The sequence below is a fragment of the Ambystoma mexicanum genome, chromosome 10 (assembly GCF_040938575.1).
Source record: "Ambystoma mexicanum isolate Mex_15411 chromosome 10, UKY_AmexF1_1, whole genome shotgun sequence".
Lineage (NCBI taxonomy): Eukaryota > Metazoa > Chordata > Amphibia > Caudata > Ambystomatidae > Ambystoma > Ambystoma mexicanum.
The window spans coordinates 259,366,976-259,390,475 of NC_090932.1; the positions used below are offsets into that span (position 1 = coordinate 259,366,976).

The 23,500-nt window shown below is 46.1% G+C and overlaps 1 protein-coding gene across 4 annotated transcripts in view; it reads right to left on the reverse strand.

The window, feature by feature from the left end:
* The window catches only part of LOC138491336 (dysbindin domain-containing protein 2-like), a 554,316-nt gene that overhangs the window by 175,467 nt on the left and 355,349 nt on the right, over positions 1 to 23,500 (reverse strand). The window contains exon 4 of one of the 4 annotated variants that reach the window (XM_069617812.1): positions 21,451 to 22,017. The exons of the other annotated variants lie outside the window; for them this stretch is intronic. Within the exon in view, the coding sequence (XP_069473913.1) occupies positions 21,962 to 22,017 (56 nt within the window). The 3' untranslated portion in view covers positions 21,451 to 21,961. Of the gene's footprint in view, positions 1 to 21,450; positions 22,018 to 23,500 lie in introns of those variants that run through there. 4 annotated transcript variants of the gene reach the window in all.

Below are 23,500 nucleotides of genomic sequence, written 5' to 3' on the forward strand. Positions count from 1 at the left end.
GCTGGAAATCAAATTTTTCTTCGCAATGTACAACATGCATTGCAACTTTTTTTGGAATCATAGTAACCTATTTGCCAATCAATTTTTTCACCCTACAGTTTTTGAAGCATACGCGACACCAGCGAAAGGATCTTTTCAGAGCCACCACTTACTCCCAGTGAAAAGTACATTGTTTTTGCTTTGCTTGCACCCTCCATTTTTGTGTGTCCCATGACTGTCCGCTGACTTTTCAAATAAAGCAAGGGGGCCTACAACGGTCACTTCAAAGCTCTATTGCTAAACTGAGAAAGGCGGCTCTGAAAAGATCCTTTTTTAAAATTTGCATAACTTTTCAGTTCAGTGCTTTTATGGACACAACACACTAGGAGAGGAGGGCAAGGGAGGGTAAGGAAGGGACACCAACCACGGGGATAAGAAGGTCCAGGTGGAGAGAGAAAGATATAGGGTGGCCTTCACTTATGTAGGGCGCAGTTCTTCTCGTGCTCAGTGAGCGTAGCCTCAAAAGCACTTCGAAGACTCTTCCCCCTGCAGAGAACTGCGTGACAGTACATACACAATATTGTGACCCTCGAAAGGTAAGGGTCAACAGCATCGCGAATGGCTTGTGACGCAGCTGGAGGAATGCGCTCCCCCACAGGAGTGTCTCTTGTGGTGAGAGGAGCGGACACAGAGGATGCTGTGGAGGAACTCAATCTACTACGTTCTTCACATGGCACCACCTTGTGAATGTCCGCACTGTGGAACAACGTTAGGTGTTGTTTCATGGTTGTCGTACCAAAGCTGTACGCACTAAGTCTCCCGCGACTCAGCACCAACTGGCACTGGCACTGGTTGCACTTGACCAGGTTCACACATGCTTTCGGTACGTTCCCATAAACGGAAAACAACTGCCACACCCACGACTCCCGCCGAGTGTTTGTAGTGCGGAGTTCCTCCACCTCATTCTCTTCTTCCTCTTTTTCCTCAATCTCTACATCCTCACCCGTATATCCCTCTGCAGGCCCTTGGGGAGGTGGTGGCGCTGGAGTGTTTGGGGGTGGTGCTGAGAGAAATGTAGCAGTAGCAGCTATGGATGCCATAAGGATTTTTTGCCAAACGGTTGCTACAGAGGTAAAGGCACCACAACTCTAACTGCTATAGCCAGAAGCACAATGAAGATGAGCTCGGGGGTGTGGCCATTTATAGGGGTCGAAGGATGCGGCTCTTGACGGTGTCCAGTTAAAGGACTGAATACAAAAGATTTGAATGCAAAAGGGAGTCAATAGGATCGAAAACAAAAGGTTCGAATTTTTTTTTTATTATATATTTTTTGGGGGGATTCCGTTTAGGTAGAAAAAGTGTTTTTTACCACATAAACAGGGGTTGGGGGGGACCCCCCAAAAAAAAAATATGTTAAAATAAATAGCATTTTTTCGAACCTTTTGTTTTCGGTCCTTTTGATGCGACCCTTTTGTCATTCAATACTTTTGATTCGATACTTTGACCTATAACCGCTCGTGACCACATTGCTCGCTGTAAAATGCTGCAAAAATTATAAATGACACATTTACATGTGGAGCTATTGTATGGGAAATGTCAAATGGTGATGTTATACTGAAAAATACTTTCCCATTTATGTGTCAGTTATTTTGCGGTGTTGCGAAAGCAGACAAAGTGCGCAAATTAGTCCACACGCTCAGCGTGGGTGTGGTCACATGAATATATCTTGTACACATCCGCGAGGGAAAAGCATGCCCTCACAACACCAAATGCAGACTAACACACGTGCGCATGCGTGCCAGTGTTCTACGGACAGTGTTCGGGTCCGGCAACGAATTAAAAGTGCGCCACAAGTGAGATGGACAGTTAGGGACAGGCGGGATGTTCGCAGTACTTATGGGTGTACTGTGCATGTGCGTACCTGATCTGATGACTGTAAGAACAGGTCCTGTCTCCTTAGGACACCTCCATTTTGTTTGATAACGAACATGCCGGACACCGCGCCTGTTCTACGGACGGTTTCATCTTGCTGTGAACGATACGGACAAATATAGTGTCCTTAGAACAATTCCAATTTGCCTCATTTATATACATCCTGCCTACCTACTATGTTCTAGGAACATGGTTTAACTCGTTTGTGAGCCGTACTGAGAGGTATAATGTCCTTAGCACGCCCCATTCTATTCCTTTACACACAACTTGCACAGATGGTGCCTTCTAAGATCAGTTCCATCTTGGTTGCCATTGGTACGGGTAAGTGTATTGCTGTCAGAACATCCACATTGTATTGCTTACGGCTAGCTCGAACAGGTGTGCTGTTCGCGAACAAGTCTTTTTAAAGAAAAATGTTTTCTCTAACCCGTATTCAACAACAACTATACAAAAACTTTCTAAAAGATTATACACACTTTAATGAACAGAAACTCAGGGGGATGCAGACACTGACACGAATATAGGGGAATTAGGGTTCAACACGGGCTGATTGTGAGGAGATGATTTGTGTGGGGAAGAAGGATGGATATTTCATCAAAACGTCTATTTTCTTCTTGAAGGTTTGGGGACGGTTCACTGGGGGATGGAGAAGGGGGGCAGGTACAGGTGGGACAGTGGTAACCTACTTTTCCTCTAACAAATTTTTCCACAAATTCCCTTAAACTATTAAAATTATCATTCAGTGTCTCCATTTTACGTTCTATCCTTTTCAGCCTGTCTTCCTCTGTGTCCTTTGATGGCTTCTCTTCTTTTTTTTTTCCTGGTCTGGTACAAATAAATATATATATGTTAAATGGCCATAAAATACTGAACATTATTTTGGTTATACAGAGCACTGTGTACCATTAGTGTCGCTATCTTCGGACATTTCCCCAAGCGGAAAATTCTCCTCCAGCCACTCCAATTTACTGCACATTTCTGTAGGAAAAGAACAGAAAGAAATTATTTCTTCTCCCCCTTATACCAAAAAAAGTACACGGTCATATAAGAAAAATTAAGTTAACTTACTTTTTTGCTGTAATTTGTCTTCCTTGAAGTGCGTGTGTCTACTGTCGGTCCTGCCTACAGAGTTTCTTTGAGTTACTTACGTTGGAGTCATCCTTTTTCTTTTTATGGTACAATCCATTTCATTCTACATGGTCATTAAATGCATGGTTTTTATTTCAGACGTTTAGGTTTCTCTACTTGTTTACTACTAATTATAATGTCTTTCTATGTCCTTTCTCAAAGTTGAACATTTTTTCTGTGACACATTAGTACAATTTCAGATGGCCCCTGACTGTTTTGGTAGTGGTGACCTCGTCCACGTCCGTCCGCAGACAGGCGCTCAGTCCGTGCCTTCACAATATCGATAGCAAGGAGGTTCTGTATGGTCTACGTTATATGTTTGTAAAGTAATCAAACTATACTACATATCTGCAAGAGCACATGCTGATAGTGTATATTCAGCATAAAAACTTCATTACCGCGCTGTTATGATTCACAACCCCATGTCTAAAAAGTAAATGCACATGTGATGTCACCAGTGATGTCATCAATGACATTTGTGATGTCATCTTTGATGTCCTGGGTGTTAGTGTTAGCAGTGCACAGTGGTGCGGGCAGTTATGGTTGCTTAGCCTACCATAACTGGCGAATTTCAGGAGTTTTTCGGTTTTACTTTGAACCATAATGGCACATTTGAATAGGTTTTTTAGTGGAGGGCACAGGTTTTTGGTAGGGCAACTTAACTATAACGTCTCCTTAACAAAGTTTTTTTTAGTGAAAATATATATATATATATATATATATATATATATATATATATATATATATATATATGGGATACATTACTCACCGTAATTGTATTTCTGATGCTTGTATCTGCTTAGATTCACATGCTGTGCATAGGCCGACATCTAGTGGAAGCTGCGGAGTATTACAGTTTGTTTTTCGAAAGTCGAAAATGGGCGTCGACACAGGCGTGCCAGTAATACTATCCCTAGTGTGACGTCCACTGTACCCAAGATCCCTCACGCGTGTAGGATCCTCAGATTGTATTTTTTCTGACATGAGGAAGCATGAGGAGTAGCGTGAGTACAGATAATCCAAGCAGATAGACAGAAAAGGTAAGACTACAAGCAATCATGCGCCTTCTCTCGGAGGGGAGGAAGGGTGGGTCGCATGTGAATCTAAGCAGATACAAGCATCAGAAATACGATTACGGTGAGTAATGTATCCCTTCTGAGGCTTGTGGAATCTGCTTAGATCACATGCTGTGCATAGATTAGCGAGCAGTACCAGAAGAAGGAGGTGGGATGTGAGAAGGGTCATGAGCAAACAGGTGTCTTAGAACCGCTTGTCCCACTTGTGTATCTGTCTTGGAATGAGTGTCAATGCAGTAATGCTGAGTAAAAGTGTGAATAGAGCTCCAAGTAGCCGCTTTGCAAATGGTGTCGAGGGGAACATTTGCAATGAAAGCCAGAGTGGCACCAATGCCTCTAGTAGAGTGGGCCCTTGGCGTAAAAGGCAGAGTCTTGTCAGAAAGAGAGTAACACAGCTGTATACAGTTGATAATCCACTTCGAGATAGCGCCCTTAGAGACGCGATCCCCCTCTCTGCCTGTAGCTACGGAGACAAACAGTTGATCTGTTTTCCTTAGCGGTCTGGTTTTATTTACATAGTATAGGACCGCCCTACGCACATCTAGGGTGTGTAGTTTCACCTCAGCCGAGCTTTGCGGGTTCTGGAAGAAAGCCGGAAGCTCGATGGACTGGTTTACATGGAACTTGGATATGAATTTAGGTGAGAACCTAGGGTGTGTGCGTAAAACCAGTTTGTCCTTGTGGATAGTAAAGAAAGGATCCTGCACTGACAGAGCCTGAATTTCACTGACCCTTCTTATGGAGGTAATGGCTACTAAGAAGGCCGTTTTATAAGTCAGGTGTTTGAGACTACTTTTATGCATGGGTTCGAATGGGGGTCCCATGAGCTTAGCTAGCACCACGTTGAGGTCCCATCCTGGCGGTGGGTTCGAAATAGGAGGGTGAAGTCTCTTTACTCCTTCCATGAAGGCTTTAACCACTGGTACTTTCCACCACGAGACCTTGTTATGGGATGTGGTGTAAGCCGAGAGGGCTGCCAGGTGTACTTTCAGCGAGTTAAAAACCAACCCTGCATCCAGCAGGTGGAGCATGTATGTCACAACGTTGGAAGGAGTGCAATCAACCGGGTTGATTTGTTTATTCTGGCACCAGATAACGAATCTTTTCCACTTATCAAAGTAACAGTGCCTTGTATTTGGTTTCCTGGACTCCTTTAGAATGTCCATACACCTCTGTGGTAATTTGAGATGTCCAAACTCTATGACTTCAGGAGCCATGCTGCTAGGTTCATAGAGTTGGGTTCCTGATGCACTGTTTGACCCTGTTGCTGGGACAGTAGGTTGTACCAGGCTGGGAGTCTGATGGGTTCGCACACCGCCATCCTGCGTAGGTGTGGAAACCATGGTTGTCTCGCCCACATGGGAGCAACTAGTATGAGCGTCATAGATTCCTTGTTCATCTTGTACACCACCTTCCTGATGAGAGGAGTTGGTGGAAAAGCGTACGCAAACATCCCTGACCAGTTCATCCACAGGGCATTCCCTTGGGAGTCCGGCTGGGGGAACCTGGATGCAAATCCTGGGCATTGTTTGTTTTCGCTTGTGGCGAATAGGTCTATAGTGGGGAAACCCCACTGAGAGAAGAGATCTTCTACTACGTCTCTGTGAAGGACCCATTCGTGTTCTTCTGGGAGGGAGTTTCTGCTTAGAGCATCCGCTAGGGAATTGAGCTCCCCTGGAACATGTTGCGATGACAGGAAGATGTTCCGTCTGAGTGCCCATATCCATATTTTCTGGGCAAGCTTGGACAGATTTGGCGAACGAGTCCCCCCTTGCTTGTTCAGATAGAACATGGCTGTCGTGCTGTCCGTCCTGATCTGCACCGACAAGTTCAGTAGATGGGGCTCGAACGCCCTTAGCGCTCGGAATACTGCCAGAAGCTCTAGCAGATTGATGTGGTTCTTGGCTACTGAGTGAGACCAGAGACCCTGAGCTGTGTGGTGGAGATGGTGAGCTCCCCACCCAGTCAGGCATGCATCTGTAGTCACCACGGCTTGTACTTCGGGATCGTAAAAGGGTTTCCCCTTTGCGAGATTCTCTCTTGTCCACCAGTGTAGGCTCTGTACGAGTGTTGGCGAAACGACCACTAGATCGTCCCAATGACCACTTGCCTGAGACCACTGTTTCGCCAACCATTCCTGCATGGGACGCATGCGCAGACGCGCGTGGGGGACCAGGTAAATGCATGACGCCATCATGCCCAGTAACCGCATAGCTTTGCGTACTGTTATCTGTTGACCTGACTGATAATGCGGAATTTGCAGAAGTATATTCCGAATTCTCTCTTCCGAAGGGAAGGTCAATCCTTTCTGAGTATCTAGGATAGCTCCTAGAAACTGTTTTGAGGTGCTTGGCACCAGACTTGACTTTTTCTCGTTGATGGAGAAGCCTAATTCGTGGAGGAGGTCGATAGTCCTCTGAATGTTTGACCTGCAAATTCCTGGGGTTTCCCCCGTTATGAGCCAGTCGTCCAGATAAGGGTACACCGGGATTGCTTCCCTGCGTAGGTGTGCAGCCGCCACCGCCAGTACCTTGGTGAATACCCTTGGTGCTGAAGCTATCCCGAAGGGCAGTACCTTGAATTGGTAGTGGCGACTGTCCACCTTGAAGCGCAAGTACTTTTTGTGCGCTGGGAGCATGGAAATATGAAAATAAGCATCTTTCATATCCAAGGTTGCCATGTAATCCCCCTTTTTTAGGAGGGGGATTAACTCTTGTAGCGTGGTCATACGGAATTTTTGGGGCTTGACATATTTGTTGGCAGGCCGTAAGTCCAATACTGGGCGCATTGTCAAATCTTTCTTTGGCACAAGGAAGTAAGTTGAATAGATACCCTTGTTTACCTGGTGTCCTGGGACGAGTTCTATCGCGTCCTTTTCTAGCAGAATGGCGATCTCCTCGAGAAGGATCCTTTGATGCTCTAGGGAGTGCACTCTTTGTCGTGGAGGATGATTCCGGGGACGCTGCAGTAGTTCTATACAATATCCTGCGGATACTGTTGACAGCACCCATCTGTCTGAGGTGATCCCTTCCCAAGCCTGGGTGAAGGTGGAAATGCGTCCCCCTACTGGGGTTGCGTGGCAAGGGACCCTGAACTGAGCGTCACTGTTTTGGTGGAGGCGTGCCCCCGCCCTTGTTGGGGCTGCCTCTGCCTCTTCCACGACCTCTCTTGTTACCCCTGCCGTAACTCTGGGTAGACTGCTGGTTGTTATTCCATTGTGTACCTTGTCCCTGGGCATAGTTGCCTCTTTGTGAATTTTGGCCGCGTGGGCGACGAAAATTATTGTTCCCCCTCTGGTTAGGGGGTTTGTTGGTAAGCTGGCCAAGGGATTTGAGAGTCTCATATTCATCTTTGGCATTTTTAAGTGCGTCTTCGACCGCTTTCCCAAACAATAGGTCGGGTTCCACTGGCTTGTCTATTAAAGAAGCCTGGGTTTCTGTCTTGAATCCCGACTGCCGTAACCACGCATGTCTCTTGATAACAGTACCTTCTGCTATCAATCTCCCTGCGTTGTCAGCGGCGTCGAAAGTTGCTTTTAAAATGCAACCAGACACGGCTCTCCCCTCTGCCGAGATCCGAGCCAGCTGGCCCTTTAACGGTTCTGGAGCAGAGGCAATGAGCGCCGCGACTTCTTCCCATTGATGGCAATTGTAACTAGCCAACAGGGTGGTGGAATTCGCAATCCTTGCTTGGTAGGCGGACGTTGAGGCTACCTTTCTGCCAAACCCGTAAAGTTTTTTGCTCTCCTTGTCGGGAGGAGCTTCTGATGAAGATAAGGGCGTGCCAGCCCTCTTTCTAGTGTTGGTCACCACTAGGGAATCTGGTTTAAGATGTCCCTTTATATACAGAGGGTCAGACTGGGCTGCCCGGAAAATCTTTTCAATTCTGGGGTTGACAGCTCTGGTGAGGTTAGGATTCACCAGGGAAGGATCTATTCTTCGTTGGATGGATTTGAGGATAGGGATGGTCTGAGCGACCGGTCTTCTCTCTCCTACAAACTCCTCCGCGAAGTCCCTTTCCTCCTGTACACCGTGGGTGTCGATGTGGAAGTGTTCCGCTGCTCGAGCGAGAACCTCGTTAAGGAGGGGCTGGTTATCAACTGGAGAGTCAGTAACTGGGGCTTCGCTTTGTACTGGGGAATCTACTCTGTAAATTTCCTGCTCATCTTCTCCCTCCTCCAGGTCCTCATCCTCTGCATAGTAATCTGTCCCGGTTTGTTCTTCCATAAATGCAAACTCCTGGTCCTCTTCAGGGAAAACTTGTCCCTGATAACTGGGGAGTGGAGTAGAATATGGAGTGGAGTAAGGCTGAACCTTGAAGGGTTCAGGTCTTTCGACCCGGGGCTCTTTACTTAGCGGGATAGGATCGGAGGAGCCTGAGGGTGTGGCCCCTTGAGGGTTATATGAAAGAAAGTGTTCTGGGTTCTTATCATAAAAATCAGCCAAGGAAGACATCCTAGACATAACCCTGTCTATGTCTTCACTGGACCATTCCCTGGAACAGGGTATTACTTTAGCAGGTGATTTATTTTCAAGGGTAGACTTGTGTTTGCTTGTCTGCTTAGGCTTTACAGGGGTGGAAGGCTGTGCTTTCCGCTGTTTCCCCCCTTCTCCGTGCGTGGAAAAATGTTTTCCCTGTCCCTTGGGGGCCCCAGAGACTTTCGACGCCTGGCGTCGAGGGTCTGGAGAGGTATCTGTGTGCTTCGGGCGTGGGGCCTCACTGATGTTAACCGCGGTCTCGGTATCTTGGAGCGCGGCCTGGGGGTGGAAGTCGTCTTCGTCTCCCGACGATCGAACTTCCGTTAGTGTGTGTAGCGAGGCACTCTTGGCAAGAGTGGATGATTGCCTTGCGTCGTGAGGCGATCTCGATCGAGAGCGCCCAGAGGACACCGAGTCGGACCGTTCTTTTTGTGCCTCTTTCCGGGAAGTCGACGTCGTCGAGGTCCGGTTGGTCTTAGTGTGTTTAGTGTGTGTTAGGTGTGTAGCGCTTGCGTCGCCGGGGGTCTTCCCCATAGCCGCCTTGCCGGACGACCTTCCGAGGTCGGGGACCTGCGCTCGTCGGCTGTCTTTCGACGCCGTAATGCCCTCGCCGTCCGAAAGTACGGCGTCGCTGCCATCGCTGAAGGCGCCCTCCGCTGCCATGGCCTCCTGCCTGGCGTGGTGGGCCCAACGCTTTGTCGAACGGTCCTTAAGTGTCTTAGGTTTAAACCTACTACACGCTCTGCAGTTCGCTTCGGGGTGATCCCTCGGCAAGCAGAGATTGCACGTGGCGTGCCTGTCGACCCAAGGGTATTTGCGATTGCACTTGGGGCAGAATTGAAAAGGGGTACCCTCCATACGCACCTTAAGGCAGCGGGCTGCTAAGTGTAGGAATATATCTAAATGTAACTATATATCAAGAGTGAAGAGTATGTACCACCCCCCACTCTCCCTACTTGTAAGGGCCGAGGCCAGCGGCCTACTAGGCCCGGGCCGAGGCCAGCGGCCTACCGAGGCCCAGATCCGTCGTGCAGCAGTCGACGGTCGATGACTTCTCCAGCCGTCGTCGAGGTTGAGGGTCGACGTTGGGGTGGGGAAGGGAATGAATAAGAATTAAAATTATAATAACAGCAAAAGTATGGCTAAGGCCAGGGAACTCCGCAAGATGCTTCCGACCAGTATGGCGGAAAAAAACAATCTGAGGATCCTACACGCGTGAGGGATCTTGGGTACAGTGGACGTCACACTAGGGATAGTATTACTGGCACGCCTGTGTCGACGCCCATTTTCGACTTTCGAAAAACAAACTGTAATACTCCGCAGCTTCCACTAGATGTCGGCCTATGCACAGCATGTGATCTAAGCAGATTCCACAAGCCTCAGAAATATATATATATATACACATTTCAAGGAAAACACTTTAGTTGCAGGGACGTTAAGATGAGAAATTAACACAACAAAACACCTGAAATTCAGCTAAAGCCACCTCAACTTTGCATCCCCTGTTACACAGCCTATGACCACAATGAAGACATCACTGGTAACATCATCTATGCCATGACTGGTGGTATCACTAATAGCATCATATATGACATCAATTATTATTTAACTAATGACATCAGACATAAGATCACTCAACATATTTGCCCATATTTAGACCTCCCTTACGTGTCTACAGGTGTGATATTGGCATTTTTGAATAGTTCATAACAACGAGTACATTGTTTAAAACAGTAAACAGCTACACATGCATCATATCACTACCTGTTATATTGGAATTATAAATAGTACACTGGTTAGAATGTTCCTGTTTTGTGCAAAATATATCACATGTTCATTCAAATATAATCTGTATACACATTTACAAAACAAATTTGTAGAAATAAATACAAAGCAACACATGCTGAACCCTAATTATTTACGTTTTAAAATAAACATGTACATATTCAATTGTTTAATTGTAAGAAAAATGTGTACATGTATCAGTTTCTAAATGTTATGTTATATTTATTTCTAAAGTGCACGTACGCCCGGGGGCATCATGGCGCTAGGTAGAGCAAGAGGCAAGCAGCAGTAAGCAGGAACCTAGTAGAGATAAGTCTTAAGGGCCCGGCGGAAGGGCAAGTGATCATCGACCACTCGAAGGGACAATGGAAGGCTGTTCCAGGCTTTTGCAGCTGTCACTGAAAATGCATGTCCGCCAATGCGAGAGAGTCTAACACGAGGGACAGAGACCAGGAGAGCAGACTGAGAACGCAGAGGACGAGATGGCGCATAGCGGGGGAATTTAACCTGCATATATTCGGCATCCTGCTTGTAGAAGGCACGGTGCAAGACACACATAGATTGATCATGCTGACCCAGACCCTGGCTGACAATGCCGCCCTTGTCTTTGCCAACGACATGCGGCGGGAGACACTTATAAAAAAAAGGCCATCTGGGATGAAGTTGCGGTGAAAGTTAGTGCAGTGGTCACCACCACCACCCGCAATGTGCGTGAGTGCAGGAAAGGGTGGGACGACCTCAGACTGCGGGTGAGGAGCATCCTTGCCGAAAACCATAGAATAGCCACTGCAGGTGGACCCGGTTCACCCATCAAACTAAAGGAATGGGAGGAGACCTGTGCGAACCTAATCGGAGTGGAATGCATTGAGGGAGTCGGCACTATGGAGCATGGCGTGGCAACCACTTCAGATGGAGGTGAGTGTACACATGACAGGATGCTATGTGAATGTACTGGTCCCCCCAAATGTGAGCCCAGAATCATCTCATGGATGGAAAAACATCCACACATACATCCATCCCTGCCCATGTCAGTGTCAGACCCAAACACACACACGTGCACACATCTCCAGAGACAAGTACCAAACACAACCATGCATGGATGAGGCACTGAACTGACACATCACCTGCATCCCAAACAATGAAGTTCCAATGGCCACAACTGCATTAATGATGTATTCTGCATAAAGTACATAGAAACATAACCAATGCCATCCCCCTTCTTGTCCCTGGCAGGCTCACATACAGACGGTGAGGATGCCGGAAATGCATCCCAGGCACCCCCTGCAAGCAAGAGACCAAGGGCACAGGACTCTGAGGACACCCCCATGACATCAAGGGGTCAAGGGGGGAAGGTTCCACATGATGAGTGTCAAGCATCGGAGGAGTGCCACTGCCAGGATAGAAGTAGCCACACCACTAACTACAGCCCCACCACCGGAGGTGAACCCACAACCACCAATCCCAGCCACGGAGGGCCCGCCATCAGCTGCGCCAAGCTCCGCAGGAGAGGCAGCAGCCACTGCCCCACTATCTGATGTTGAGGACACAACAAATGTCACAATGGAGATACACACCCCAACGCCCCCTGAAACCCCCTGAGCCATCACCACTCCAGACACCTGGGTCTGATGCCACTGGCGAGGACAACATTCTAGGCTCAATGTCCCCCATGGTGGCTTCACCTGCTGACATGGATGCATCTGAGGGCACAGCAGCCACTCCACTAGCACCCAGCACTGCCCGGGACCTGGCCACCATCAGCCAGCGTCAACAGGAACTAACTGTGCTGGTTGGACAGCATGTGGAGGAGGCTGCCCATCTCAGGGAGGATATTGTGGGGACGGCAAGGCACTCCAGTGAGAGGATGGAGGCCTGTACAGACAGGCTGTGTGAGATGATAGGCAGACTCAGGGAGGTCCTCACTCGAATATTAGACACAATGGACCGCCACTTCACACCACCAGGACAGTCAGCCACGTCGTCATCTGCCGGTTCAACGCAGGCAAGCCCCCTCCGCCGCTCCACACGCACCACCAGGTGCATGTCTAGCTAGCCTCCAAATGCTGGCGCAGGCAATGGCCAATAGGGAGTTTATGGCGAAGCCTCTGCATGCATGGCCCGACGCAAACATAGTGGCAGACACATGAGGAACTGTGTGGGGGGTGGGGGAAAGGGTGTTATGGGTCTGTTGTGGGGGGTGGGAGGAAGGGTGTTATGGGTCTGTTGTGGGGGGTGGGTGGAAGGGTGTTATGGGTCTGTTGTGGGGGGTGGGTGGAAGGGTGTTATGGGTCTGTTGTGGGGGGTGGGTGGAAGGGTGTTATGGGTCTGTTGTGGGGGGTGGGTGGAAGGGTGTTATGGGTCTGTTGTGGGGGGTGGGTTGAAGGGTGGTGGGGTGTTTGGGGACATGCACTTTTTCATCTTTCCCTTACTTAATACACTGGTGTCTGATCAAAACACAGGCTTGGACATCTTTTTTGTGTTTGTGTACTTTATTGGCGACAGGGTCCATTGCGTGCTTCCAAACATACACCAGTGCATTCATACCCATATCCATGTGACGGTAAAAAACCACGTTACTCAGAATATTTGGTTGATCAGATGTTGTTTCACAGCACGTCCCTCTTGACCATCCCCTCGTGCATGTCCTGCATCCCCTTCACCTCCGTCCTCATCACCATCATCATCCTCATCAGGTGCTTCCATTTCAACGTCAGGGGGCAGTGGCACATTCCGTCTGATACACATATTGTGCAGCATGACACATGCCATGGTGATCTTGGCCACCTTCTCATGGCCATACAGGAGAGCACCACCCGACCTGCTTATGCACCTAAACCGTGTCTTCAAAAGGCCAAATGTCTGCTCGATCACGACGCAGGTACGGGTATGTGCACGATTGTAGTCCTCTTTGTGCCTGTTCTGTGTGTTCCGTACAGGGGTAAGGAGCCACCTCTTCAGGGTATAGCCAGCACCACCTGTATGGGGGGACAAATGGGGACCTGGTACTGTTCAGCACAAGTGCGGCCAGTTCATTTCAGGCTTTTTTATTTGCATTGTGATTGAAGTGCACAAGTAACAGCATACATGCAGACTGTCTGTGTGACTGGATTGTGCAAAGGTAAGGGCGACCCTGCAAGTACACATGCCCCGTCAATGCCTACAACAGTAATGGACATGTCCTGGCTGAAGCCGTGTGTTAGGGGTTCCTTGGTCCTAAGCAGATTTGGTATCACACTGCTGGTGTACTGCCATTCCAACATTGATGTTGCCATGCTGAGAGGCATCACTTGAGTTGTGCTATAAGTGCGTGGTGTAATGCTATGCCTAGGGGTGATCCCTTTGCATGCATTCAAGGCCACAATGCATTATTGATGTTGTGCTGCGCTCATTTTGTAGGACTATGTGGGTGGCATGTATGAGATTTGTGTATTTTGAGGTGTGGAATGTTGTGCAATGTGGATGTGGATAGATGTTTGATTTTTCTAGACCTGGATTGTCATCTATGTTATGTAGCTCACACTTGCATGTCCATTCATCTCTGGTACGTTTTGGGCCTACCCAGATGGATGTTGGCGTACATCAGTATGTGCATTTGTCCAACGGACAACAAGCTACACCCAATCAGAGTATGTATTTCTCCCCCCCCCAATCACACTGCCATGTGCTTGCCCTGCTACTCACCAAGTAGCCACGAACGTTGTCCGGCTTGTCGCTCCATGTAGCGTGGGATAGTTGAGTTCCGCAGGACCATGGAATCATGGGTTGATCCAAGAAATTGGGCACAGCAATGAGTGATTATCTTGTTGGCGTCATATCCCATTTGGACATTGATGGAGTGGAATTGCTTCCTGTTTCGGTACACTACTTCATTGTGATGTGGGACCACCAATTCCACATGGGTACAGTCGATTGCCCCGATGCAACTTGGGATGCCTGCCAGTGCATAGAAGCCAACTTTGGTGTTTGCAAGCTCCTGGGGGTCCGTGGCATGAATATGTGTTCAGGTGCATGCTTCAGGAGGGCATCGAGCACCTGGGTCAGCGTGCGTGAGAATACTGGTTGTGAGATGCCATGCATCTGCCCCACCGTATGCTGGTAAGTGCCTGTGGCCAGGAAGTGGAGCACAGTCACCACCTTGAGTAGAGGGGGGATGGCAGTTCGGATATCTATGAGGCTCACAATGTCGTTGTGTATCATGTCTACAATGCTGGTTATGGTATCCCGGTCCAGACGGTACAGGGTGTGTATCTGCTCCGGGGTTAGGTTAAATGGATTGGCTCTGATCCTGGGGATTGGTGGGTGCCTCTGTGGTATGATTAGGTGCCGTGGTGGTACTTGCTGTGCCTGTCTTGCCCTCCTCCTCCTCCTGCGTCTCCTCTGTGCTGCCTGCTGCTGCTGCTGCTGCGCTGCGATCATGTCCTCCAGCCCATGCAATGCTGCTAGTATTGGAACCATCTTGGTGTGGGAAAGGGTGTAGTGTGCTCCTTTTGTGCTGCCTGAGTCTCCATTGCCTCCACCTGTGCTGATTGTGTCCACCTGTGGCAGGTGGGAACACTGCTCAGTTCTCTTAATGGGTGGTTCGCGATGGCGGTATTAGCGCCATGGCGGTAAGGGGTTTTGGGTGCTTTTCCATGCGCTATTGGCACGTCCGCCTGGCTTGCGATGATGTGCTAATAGCAGCATGGCGTAAATTACAGACTCGAGGGTCGCGCGCCCGCGGACTGGCCGCTATTAGTGGCACCATACTTAGCGGTGCCGCAAAAAGCGGTGAGCCAGGTCATAATTTGGATGGTGATTTAACGTTAACGGTATTCCATTACCGGTAACGTTAAGTCCCTACCGCCTACCGTGTAATGAGGCCCAATGTGTTTCAAAGCGCTTCCGATCCCTGAGGGACCCCACATGAGAACAGCCCAGGTTGCCAACGGAAAGGGGATAAAGATACTGACTGGGTCCGATTAGACAGGAAGGCATACAACCATTCAAGTACTTGACCCGAGATACCAGCATCCGATAGACGGCCTAGGAGGGTGGGGTGGTCAACTGTATCTAACGCGGCAGACAGATCTAACAGCAATACCGCTCCCACCCACCCCATCAACTAGCTGAGAAAGATTGTCCATTACAGAATTGAGTACAGATTACGTTCCCCTTCTGGGACGGAAACCAGACTGGAAAGGATTTTAAAAAAACGGACGATTCCAGAAAAGTTGAGAGAATAGGAGAGGCCAGAGCTTCGAGAACCTTCATAGGGAAGGGAAAAAGAGGGAAAAGGTGAACGTTGGCCAGTACCTCGGGGACAAGAGATGGATTCTTTAATAGTGGAAGTACCAACACATGTTTCAGCGAGCTAGGAATCAGGCCAGTTTGAAAAGAATCATTAATTGCAGCAGTATTGTCTGGGAGTAGCTCGCTATACATGTTTTTATCAGAGTTAGCAGAATAGCGTCCGCCGGAGAAGCAGATTTAAGTCCATGAATGGCCTTGGATATCTCAAAGTCAGAGAACACAGGGAAAGACGACCATTGTGCCACGGGGGCAGAAAGTACAGGTGAGCATGAGCAATCAGCAGAGAGGGAATATCAGTGCGTATAGTTTTAATTTTTGAAGAAAAGAATGTCGATAGAGAGTCACATAGGGCTTGGGACGGGGTAATAGCCGGGCCTGCTTTAGTCGGAGAGGAAAGAGAGCAGACCAATTCAAAAAGGGCCCTAGGCTTATTTATAGCACCCTCTACCTTGGACCCAAAAAAATACTTTTTTACTAACGTGATAGCCTTTTTGGTAATTGGACAGAAGGTTGCGGAAAGTGAGTTTAGCCGTCGGCAAAAAGCCAGTTCTCCATTTCCTTTTGGCTTGTCTGTAGGCCAGTTTTTTTTAGCTTAAGTTCTTCAGAGAACTATGGCTCCGATCTACGATTAGTTCCTTTAGACAGTCGGAGAGGGGCCATCTTGTCAGCTACCTCAGAGAAAGCATTCTCCAATGAGGTGAGGGTGGAAGGACTGTCAGTGGTGAGTTGTACCAAAAGAGAGATCACTGGCTCAGATTTAGGGACTTTGCGCCAATCACGTCTGAGAGAGATCTATGGTCTATGGGATGAAGAGATAGGAGGGTGAAGAGAAACAGAGAACAGAATCAGAAAATGATCAGGCCATACAAGGGGGCAGGGAGGAGAAATCAAAAGAGAGGGTTCTGGAGCACAGCTGAAGTCAAGAATGTTGCCTAGTTGATGAGTAGATTCAGTAATCAGCTGGGGAAGCCCCAGATCATCCATTAGTGACAGGAAAGTCATTACCTGGTTGGGGTTGAAGGTGTTAGGTGATAGATTAAAATCACAGGCGACCCATAGATTAGGGTATTTAATTAAAAGCTCAGATATTAGTTCAGGGAAGGCAGAACAAAATGTAACATCAGCTCCTGGATGGCAGTAGACTAATAGGTTGGTATAAGTAGACCTAGGTAGGTAGCAATATGTGCAAGAAGAAATGACATGAGAAGTGCTTTAAAACAATGAACAACTAAGTATTACAATATATTTTAAGAATTTTCATTCATGGGTATTGAAAAGAAAGTGATTATTACTCTAAATTTATATATGTATAGAAAAGAAATGAAGTTTTAAAATAAAACATTTCTTAAAAACATGTACATAGATGTTTATATCTTTCTGTTTGTCTTGTGTAAGTTATTAACATGTTAAAATTGAAATAACCCACATATTGTGCAAAGTAAAAGTAATCTTTAAATAGTATCCAATTTTTAATACATTGACCTGTGTCTATGTCATAGATGTTGCCATTAGTGTTGTCACCAGTGATGTCATCAGTGATGCCATAGGCTGGGCAACAGGGGGCGTGAAGCTGAATTTCAGGGGTTTTGTTGTGTTAAGTTCTCACCTTAACATCACTGCAACTGAAGATTTTTCGTTGAATTTCAAGAGGTTTTTGTTCCATAGATTTTTTTCCACACATGGATAGTGGCCACAGCCTACGGCCATGCCCACTGTATATTCTAGAACACTACCAGACCACTTGCCATGGCCTTTGGCCATGTCTGATGGGCATGGCCACTCTTTATTTTAAAACATTTCCAACCCATCACTGAAAGATGTTCATCAATCACAAATTGATTGACCTGTTTTGGCAGTGGTATTGTTATACATAAAATATTGCAGACTTTGAGAACTGACAATGCTTTTAGGTAATGTGCAGTGAGATTACATTATTTCCTGAGGATCTCTCACTTTGGTTAAGCAGCGTGCTACAAGCCCCTTGTTTTATCGCCGTCTCTTTGTGACTTTTGTGATACATCACACAACCCCAACTAATCGCATTTAAGCAGCACGGAAACAGGAAATAAATCACCGGCTGCAAGAATAACATATGCCCAGGTACTTTTGCCCCCATAACGAAAATCGAAATAGGCACAGTAAGTGAACATATATCTTAAAGTGAAATATACAAATGTACTTCAATTGACCTTCCCATTACAAGAAAGTGTGCAAGACAAAAATGCATTATACTTTTTTTAAAGTAATGTACACCAGAAAAATAACTTGAGAGAGGAAATGTTCCAAATAAATATGCTGGCAAAGTATAAAACATGCTCAACTTTTAAACCCAGCAATCTGTTGTGAAATATTACCTGGAAAACAAAATCCCAATACGAAACCAGTGCTCATGGTCTTGTGAGTAAGCGTGCACTGGGAAAATTACAACCTGAGTAAAATCCTGGGAGCCAAATACTCGAGCAAGCTCTCGAACCTCAAAAAAAAAAACAACAAGGTGCTTCCACCCTCTGAAAAAAAGTTACGCTGTCCACCCACATGTGTCCTTTACTTGTTCCCTGAAAAGCAGCCACAATCAGTGGGGAATAACTGCACCAGTGTCCAGGATTGCAAACTCTCTTGCTGCATCGTGGGTAAATACTCATGACTTACTTGCCCCCTCATCATTTCCCCTCCTGAACCCCAATGTCTGGCTTTCAACAATAACCTGCTTTATAAAGATAACTTGAAAAGTACACATACAATAGTCTCACTCAAATATATAAATCCTTATAGAACTATGTTAGGCAGAAAGTGTACAATTGTGGCATTATTACCCCCATCTTGACAGAGAGACTACAAATACGAGAATACAATTCAGCAAAAGGCAAAAAACAAATTCTCTAAGTGAAAAACTTTCAAGCACTGACAGTATCACTGTTTCAAAATAAATCATGTGGATGTTGTGTGTTGGGAGATATTTAAAACTATGAAAACGCACAGCATTCGGGACTGTGCACTGTCTGCCCTACATGCAGTAACTGGGACGACCCTGCTTAGCTCCAAAGCGAGAAAGGATACGGCCCCCTCTGGCAATGTTGCTCTAAGTGGTCTTGGAACATGGGCTCATTTGTTAGGCATTTATGGCCTGTGGGGGCTGGCCCCTTCCTCACTTTGAAACTAAGAAGGGTCAGTCCTGGTTACTGCATGGATGGGAAATCCACTGCAGCTGTAAAAGTATCTGTTTTTTTTATTTTAATTATTGACTGGGAGACTACAAATACCAGAATGCAATACAGCAAAAGACAAAACAATTGTCTCAGAGTTGAATACTTTCAAGGACTGACAGTAGCATGGTTTAAAAATAAATAATTTCAATGCCCATTCGGTCACCCATCCATGCAGTAATGTGTGCCGGCTTCCCAGTGTGTCCCTGATCTCTTCACACTGTGTGCCAGCTTCCCGGTGTATCCTTACAGTATACTGTACTTTGAAGCTCACCCTGTTTAGCTTCAAAGCGGGACTGACCCTGCTTAGCTTCAAAGCAAGGAATGGGCCGGCCCATTTCTATAAGTGGTCTTGTAACTTTGGCTCATTTATCAGGCAACATGTCCTGGTTACTGCATGGATGGGAGACCTGGATATCTATTATGGCACTGGCCATGGCCAGTGATTTTTCGCCCACGGCGTCACTATAGCTGTAAAAAGCTATCCGTAGTCCTTTATAGCCACAAATGATTTCCTGCCCCCCATGCCCCACGCCCTCATCTGTACCAGCTTCCCCCACTCCCCAGATGGTCTCCTGGCCTTTCCCTTTCACCCCACAACACATGCTGTTTCTGTGACGCAATTTGCTTTGAGTTGTCGGCTATTCGAGGCTACAGAAAGTTTTATTTATTTCTTTAAATATTTATTACATGCTACATGCCCATGGGCCTCAGAGTGCACATAAAAGACAAACAGTGTCAGTGGTGAGGCAGAGTAGTCAGGCAGCAATGTCAGTGTAGTATGGAATTTAACCTGGGTTGAGGTTGAACAACTAGGTTTTAATGTACTTTTTGAATAGTACAAGATTGCTAGTCAGGCGTATAAGTGGGCGTCCCCCAAGGCTCTGTCTTCGGACCCTTCTTATTCTCTCTTTACACCTCTCTCCTTGCCCCTATTATCTCTTCCTTAGGGATTTCTCACCACTTCTATGCCAAGGACACCCAGCTGTTCCTCTCCTTTTCCTCCTTCACCTCTGACTTGCATCTCAACCTCTCTTCATGTCTTACTGCCATTAAAAACTGGATGTCATCTCACTATCTCTCTCTTAACACTGACAAGACTGAAGTCTTGTTCTTTCCTTCCAACTCCCTTCCCTCTCCATCTCCCCCTCCATTCATCCGATTCCCCCTTCTAATCTTCTAATCTCCAACCATGCTCGTAATCTAGGAATACACTTTGACTCTTCCCTCTCCTTCTCTCATCATATCTCCCTCACTGTTCGGGCTTGTCGATATCATCTCTTCAACATCCGTAAAGTCCGTCCCTCTCTCGCCTTCCATGCTACCAAACTCTTAATTTCCTCCCGCATCTTTTCTCGCCTTTTCTATTGTTCTTCTCTCTACTTCGGTCTTCCCGCTTCCCATCTTGCCCCCTCAAATCCCTTTATCACTCTGCCATACGTACTGTCTACTCTCTTCTCATGACTCTATTTCCAACTCACTTTCTTACCTAGGATGGCTTCCTTTCCACTCCCAGCTTAAATTTCACTTCCTTTGTCTTGTCTTTATATCTTTTCATGACCTTGCTCCTCCTTTCCTCTCTTCCCTCCTCTCATTCAATACCCCCTCTCGCTCCCTTCGTTCTGCTAATCTCTTCTTACTTTCTGTTCAACCATCACCATGTGCCTCTTCTCGATTCCGCTCCTTTCAGCTTCTTGCCCCCTTACACTGGAACTCCCTACCTCTCTCTATCAGCTCCTCCCCCACCTATTCCTCTTTCCGCTCCTCATTGAAAGAACTTCTTCACTCCCCTCTCTGATACCTTCCCCCTCTCTCTATCCCCTCCCTCCTTCTATTATACTCTCTCTGTTCTCCTTATCTTTATCTGTCCCCGTCTCTCGTATGATCTCCTCTCTTTTGTTGCTCACTTCACTCATTACTCTCTCCCTCTCGATTCTTCCCTACCCCCCTCCTCTCCCTTCTTACTTGCAAATTGTTCTAAATGCTGATTTTATGGTTTGGTTCATGTTTACTGTTTTGCTTCTACTGTTTCATGTTTTATGTGTTACTTGTTGTTAACTGTAAAGTATATATATATACTGAAGGGTAAATCCCCTACACTGTGGGAGACTGGGGAATTTCAACAAAAACCAACAAGTTTTGTCTCCACAGGTTATATAAGGACGGTGATGTGGTATGTTTATTACCTATGCTCACCTCGTTTTCTCTGACCTCAAAACATAGGGCCCCAAGCTGTTACAGGAGGAATCACTGCTATTTAGATGTACTCCTCTTATATGTCAGATGGTATCCTGGCAAGTTTTACACAAAACTATTGCAAGAAAAGATAACTATTATCTGGGTATGCTACTCCATAATTCCAGGTAGTATCCTGGTTTTCTCTTCCTCTATTAACGTCTTGCATACATATAGTAATGTTATTAATGTTATTAGAGAGTCTTTACTTTAATTTTTGTCACTTAACTTAAATGTATAATCTAATCATAAACAGATTTTTTTTTCATTCTTTAATAAAAAATATAAAACATTCTTTTATACACATAAGCCTTAATAGCATTTTGCAGAGGAATTGTTTTCTTTAAAGCAGGCACAACTTCAAATATAAAGCATATTACAATCACATCAACAGCATCTGAATGAATCATACACCATAGAAAAAATGAACAAAGTCAAAACAAGTCAAAATGTTATAAAAAACAAACAAATATAAGGAAAAAAACTCTTCGTTTAGCAAAAAGACTCTGATTTTCACAGGACTTAAATTCTTCTCCTGTGTCAAAAGGATATTGTGAAATTACTCAATTTGCACCCTATTTCAATTATGGAAGTCCACACATAAGCATTCCACGGGTGCCAAAGAAGACAAAAGTCCAACTGATGTTCCTGATAGGATTGGAGGATAAATGGTTGGGGTCAACTTGGTTAGTATATTGACACTTGTCAACCGCTTCTTATAGTGTTGTTCAAGTTTTACAGTGCTGCTCAGGTCTACGTATACAAAGTCTGGCCTGACTAGTATAGTCACAGGAACCACCACTGTGACCCACAGGCGGTCAAGCAGGAGTGGTCAAATACGTTTCGGTGTAAAGATCTAGACAGAAAACGCCTTCCTCAGGACCAAAGGCCAGGTATGTAAAACATACAACCCTGGAAAAAGAAACAAAAAACAAGCTGAAAATTTAGCAATAAAAAAGCCACCCAATGGCTTTAAGATAGTAAAAAACATTCCAATTTTTATCCCAAGATGATAGCAGATAAACAACTAAAAAAAGACAAACTTGTGAACAAATAGTCAATGTGACAACTAGGAGTAGAAAAGAAAAGCAGGAAACAAATTCCAAACCCAGTGTATGGCAAAATGCCATTCTGTAAAAGATCATGTTCCAGACAAACAGAAAAGAATTGGCACATAATCCAAAGTGAAAAAATCTGTGAATGATTCATTAGAACGAGAGGCCACATTGGAGATTCAGCATAGGAAAAGGTCCCACGGGAAGACTGAGGCACCTTAGTTGAATATAACGTGAGAAACTAGGAAAGTTAGAAAATAAAAGAGCAAACAGCCTGGGTGCTGTACCCAAGTCCCAGAGTGAAACTTTACCTAGAATCAGGTAATAGAACAATTGCTGGATCCAGAACCCGGCAAACCCGAATCAGAGTGTTATAATGTCAGCTCACTGGTCAATACCAGATTATACTGTACCAGATGTAATATATGTATACACCGTATGCCTAAAGGGAAACAGGAAAACAAAAGAACACAAGCCACAATGTATAAATCCTCCTATAGGTCTCTAGGGCCCTAAGTGGTGAAAAAGATAAATAAAATCGAGCCGGAAAGGGGAGCGTATAGAGTAAAACTATACCTGGTGCTGTGAGTACATGTGGTCGTTTTAGCTGGTAGCTTGAAAACCGCTAGCTTCTTTATTTTAATCTATGCGTCAGAAAAGAAGCAAATCATTACCAAATGGCATATCAAAAAAGGACGCCATCACAATGCATTGATAGCAGCTGCCATAAGGGCTGAAATCGTGGAAAGGCAGCAAACATAAACTTACCAGGCTGCTGTAAAGGAGTTGAATTAATGTATCCGCCGTAGAATGAAAACGGAAGCCTTCAGGTAGTGAAGGACGGTGTGAGCCGTTACCATATGAGCCGCAAAGAGTAACTGGCTAACTTACGTGCAACTGGGAGTCCACGTACAAGCCGTAGTTCAAAGAAAAAAGCGCAGCCCGTATCAAGGGGGTGCGCCATGGTTTGAATGATATACGTGGGGGGTCATCGAGTTGAGCAGTGTGCTACAGAATGTCCACGTTATCGCCGTAATACAAATCTAGTAGTACAACACGGATTGGGGAAAGGGCGCCATTGTTGTGGAGTTGGCCAAAACTGGAATAGCACCTTGCAACGAATTATACCTGCAAGTTCAAATGTAGCGCTAGTGCCGATAGCAGATTTAATGAACATCTGACACTGCTAGAGATGTGAAACATATTGTGTATGCCTTGATGTAATAAGGCTGGTAACATTCAGCGGCTCATATTAACGCTGGGCAGTCAAAGTAACATGAAAAACCATTTCGATAACTGCCCTAAAGTTCGACAGGTGTGTTTCCAAAACATAGCCAATA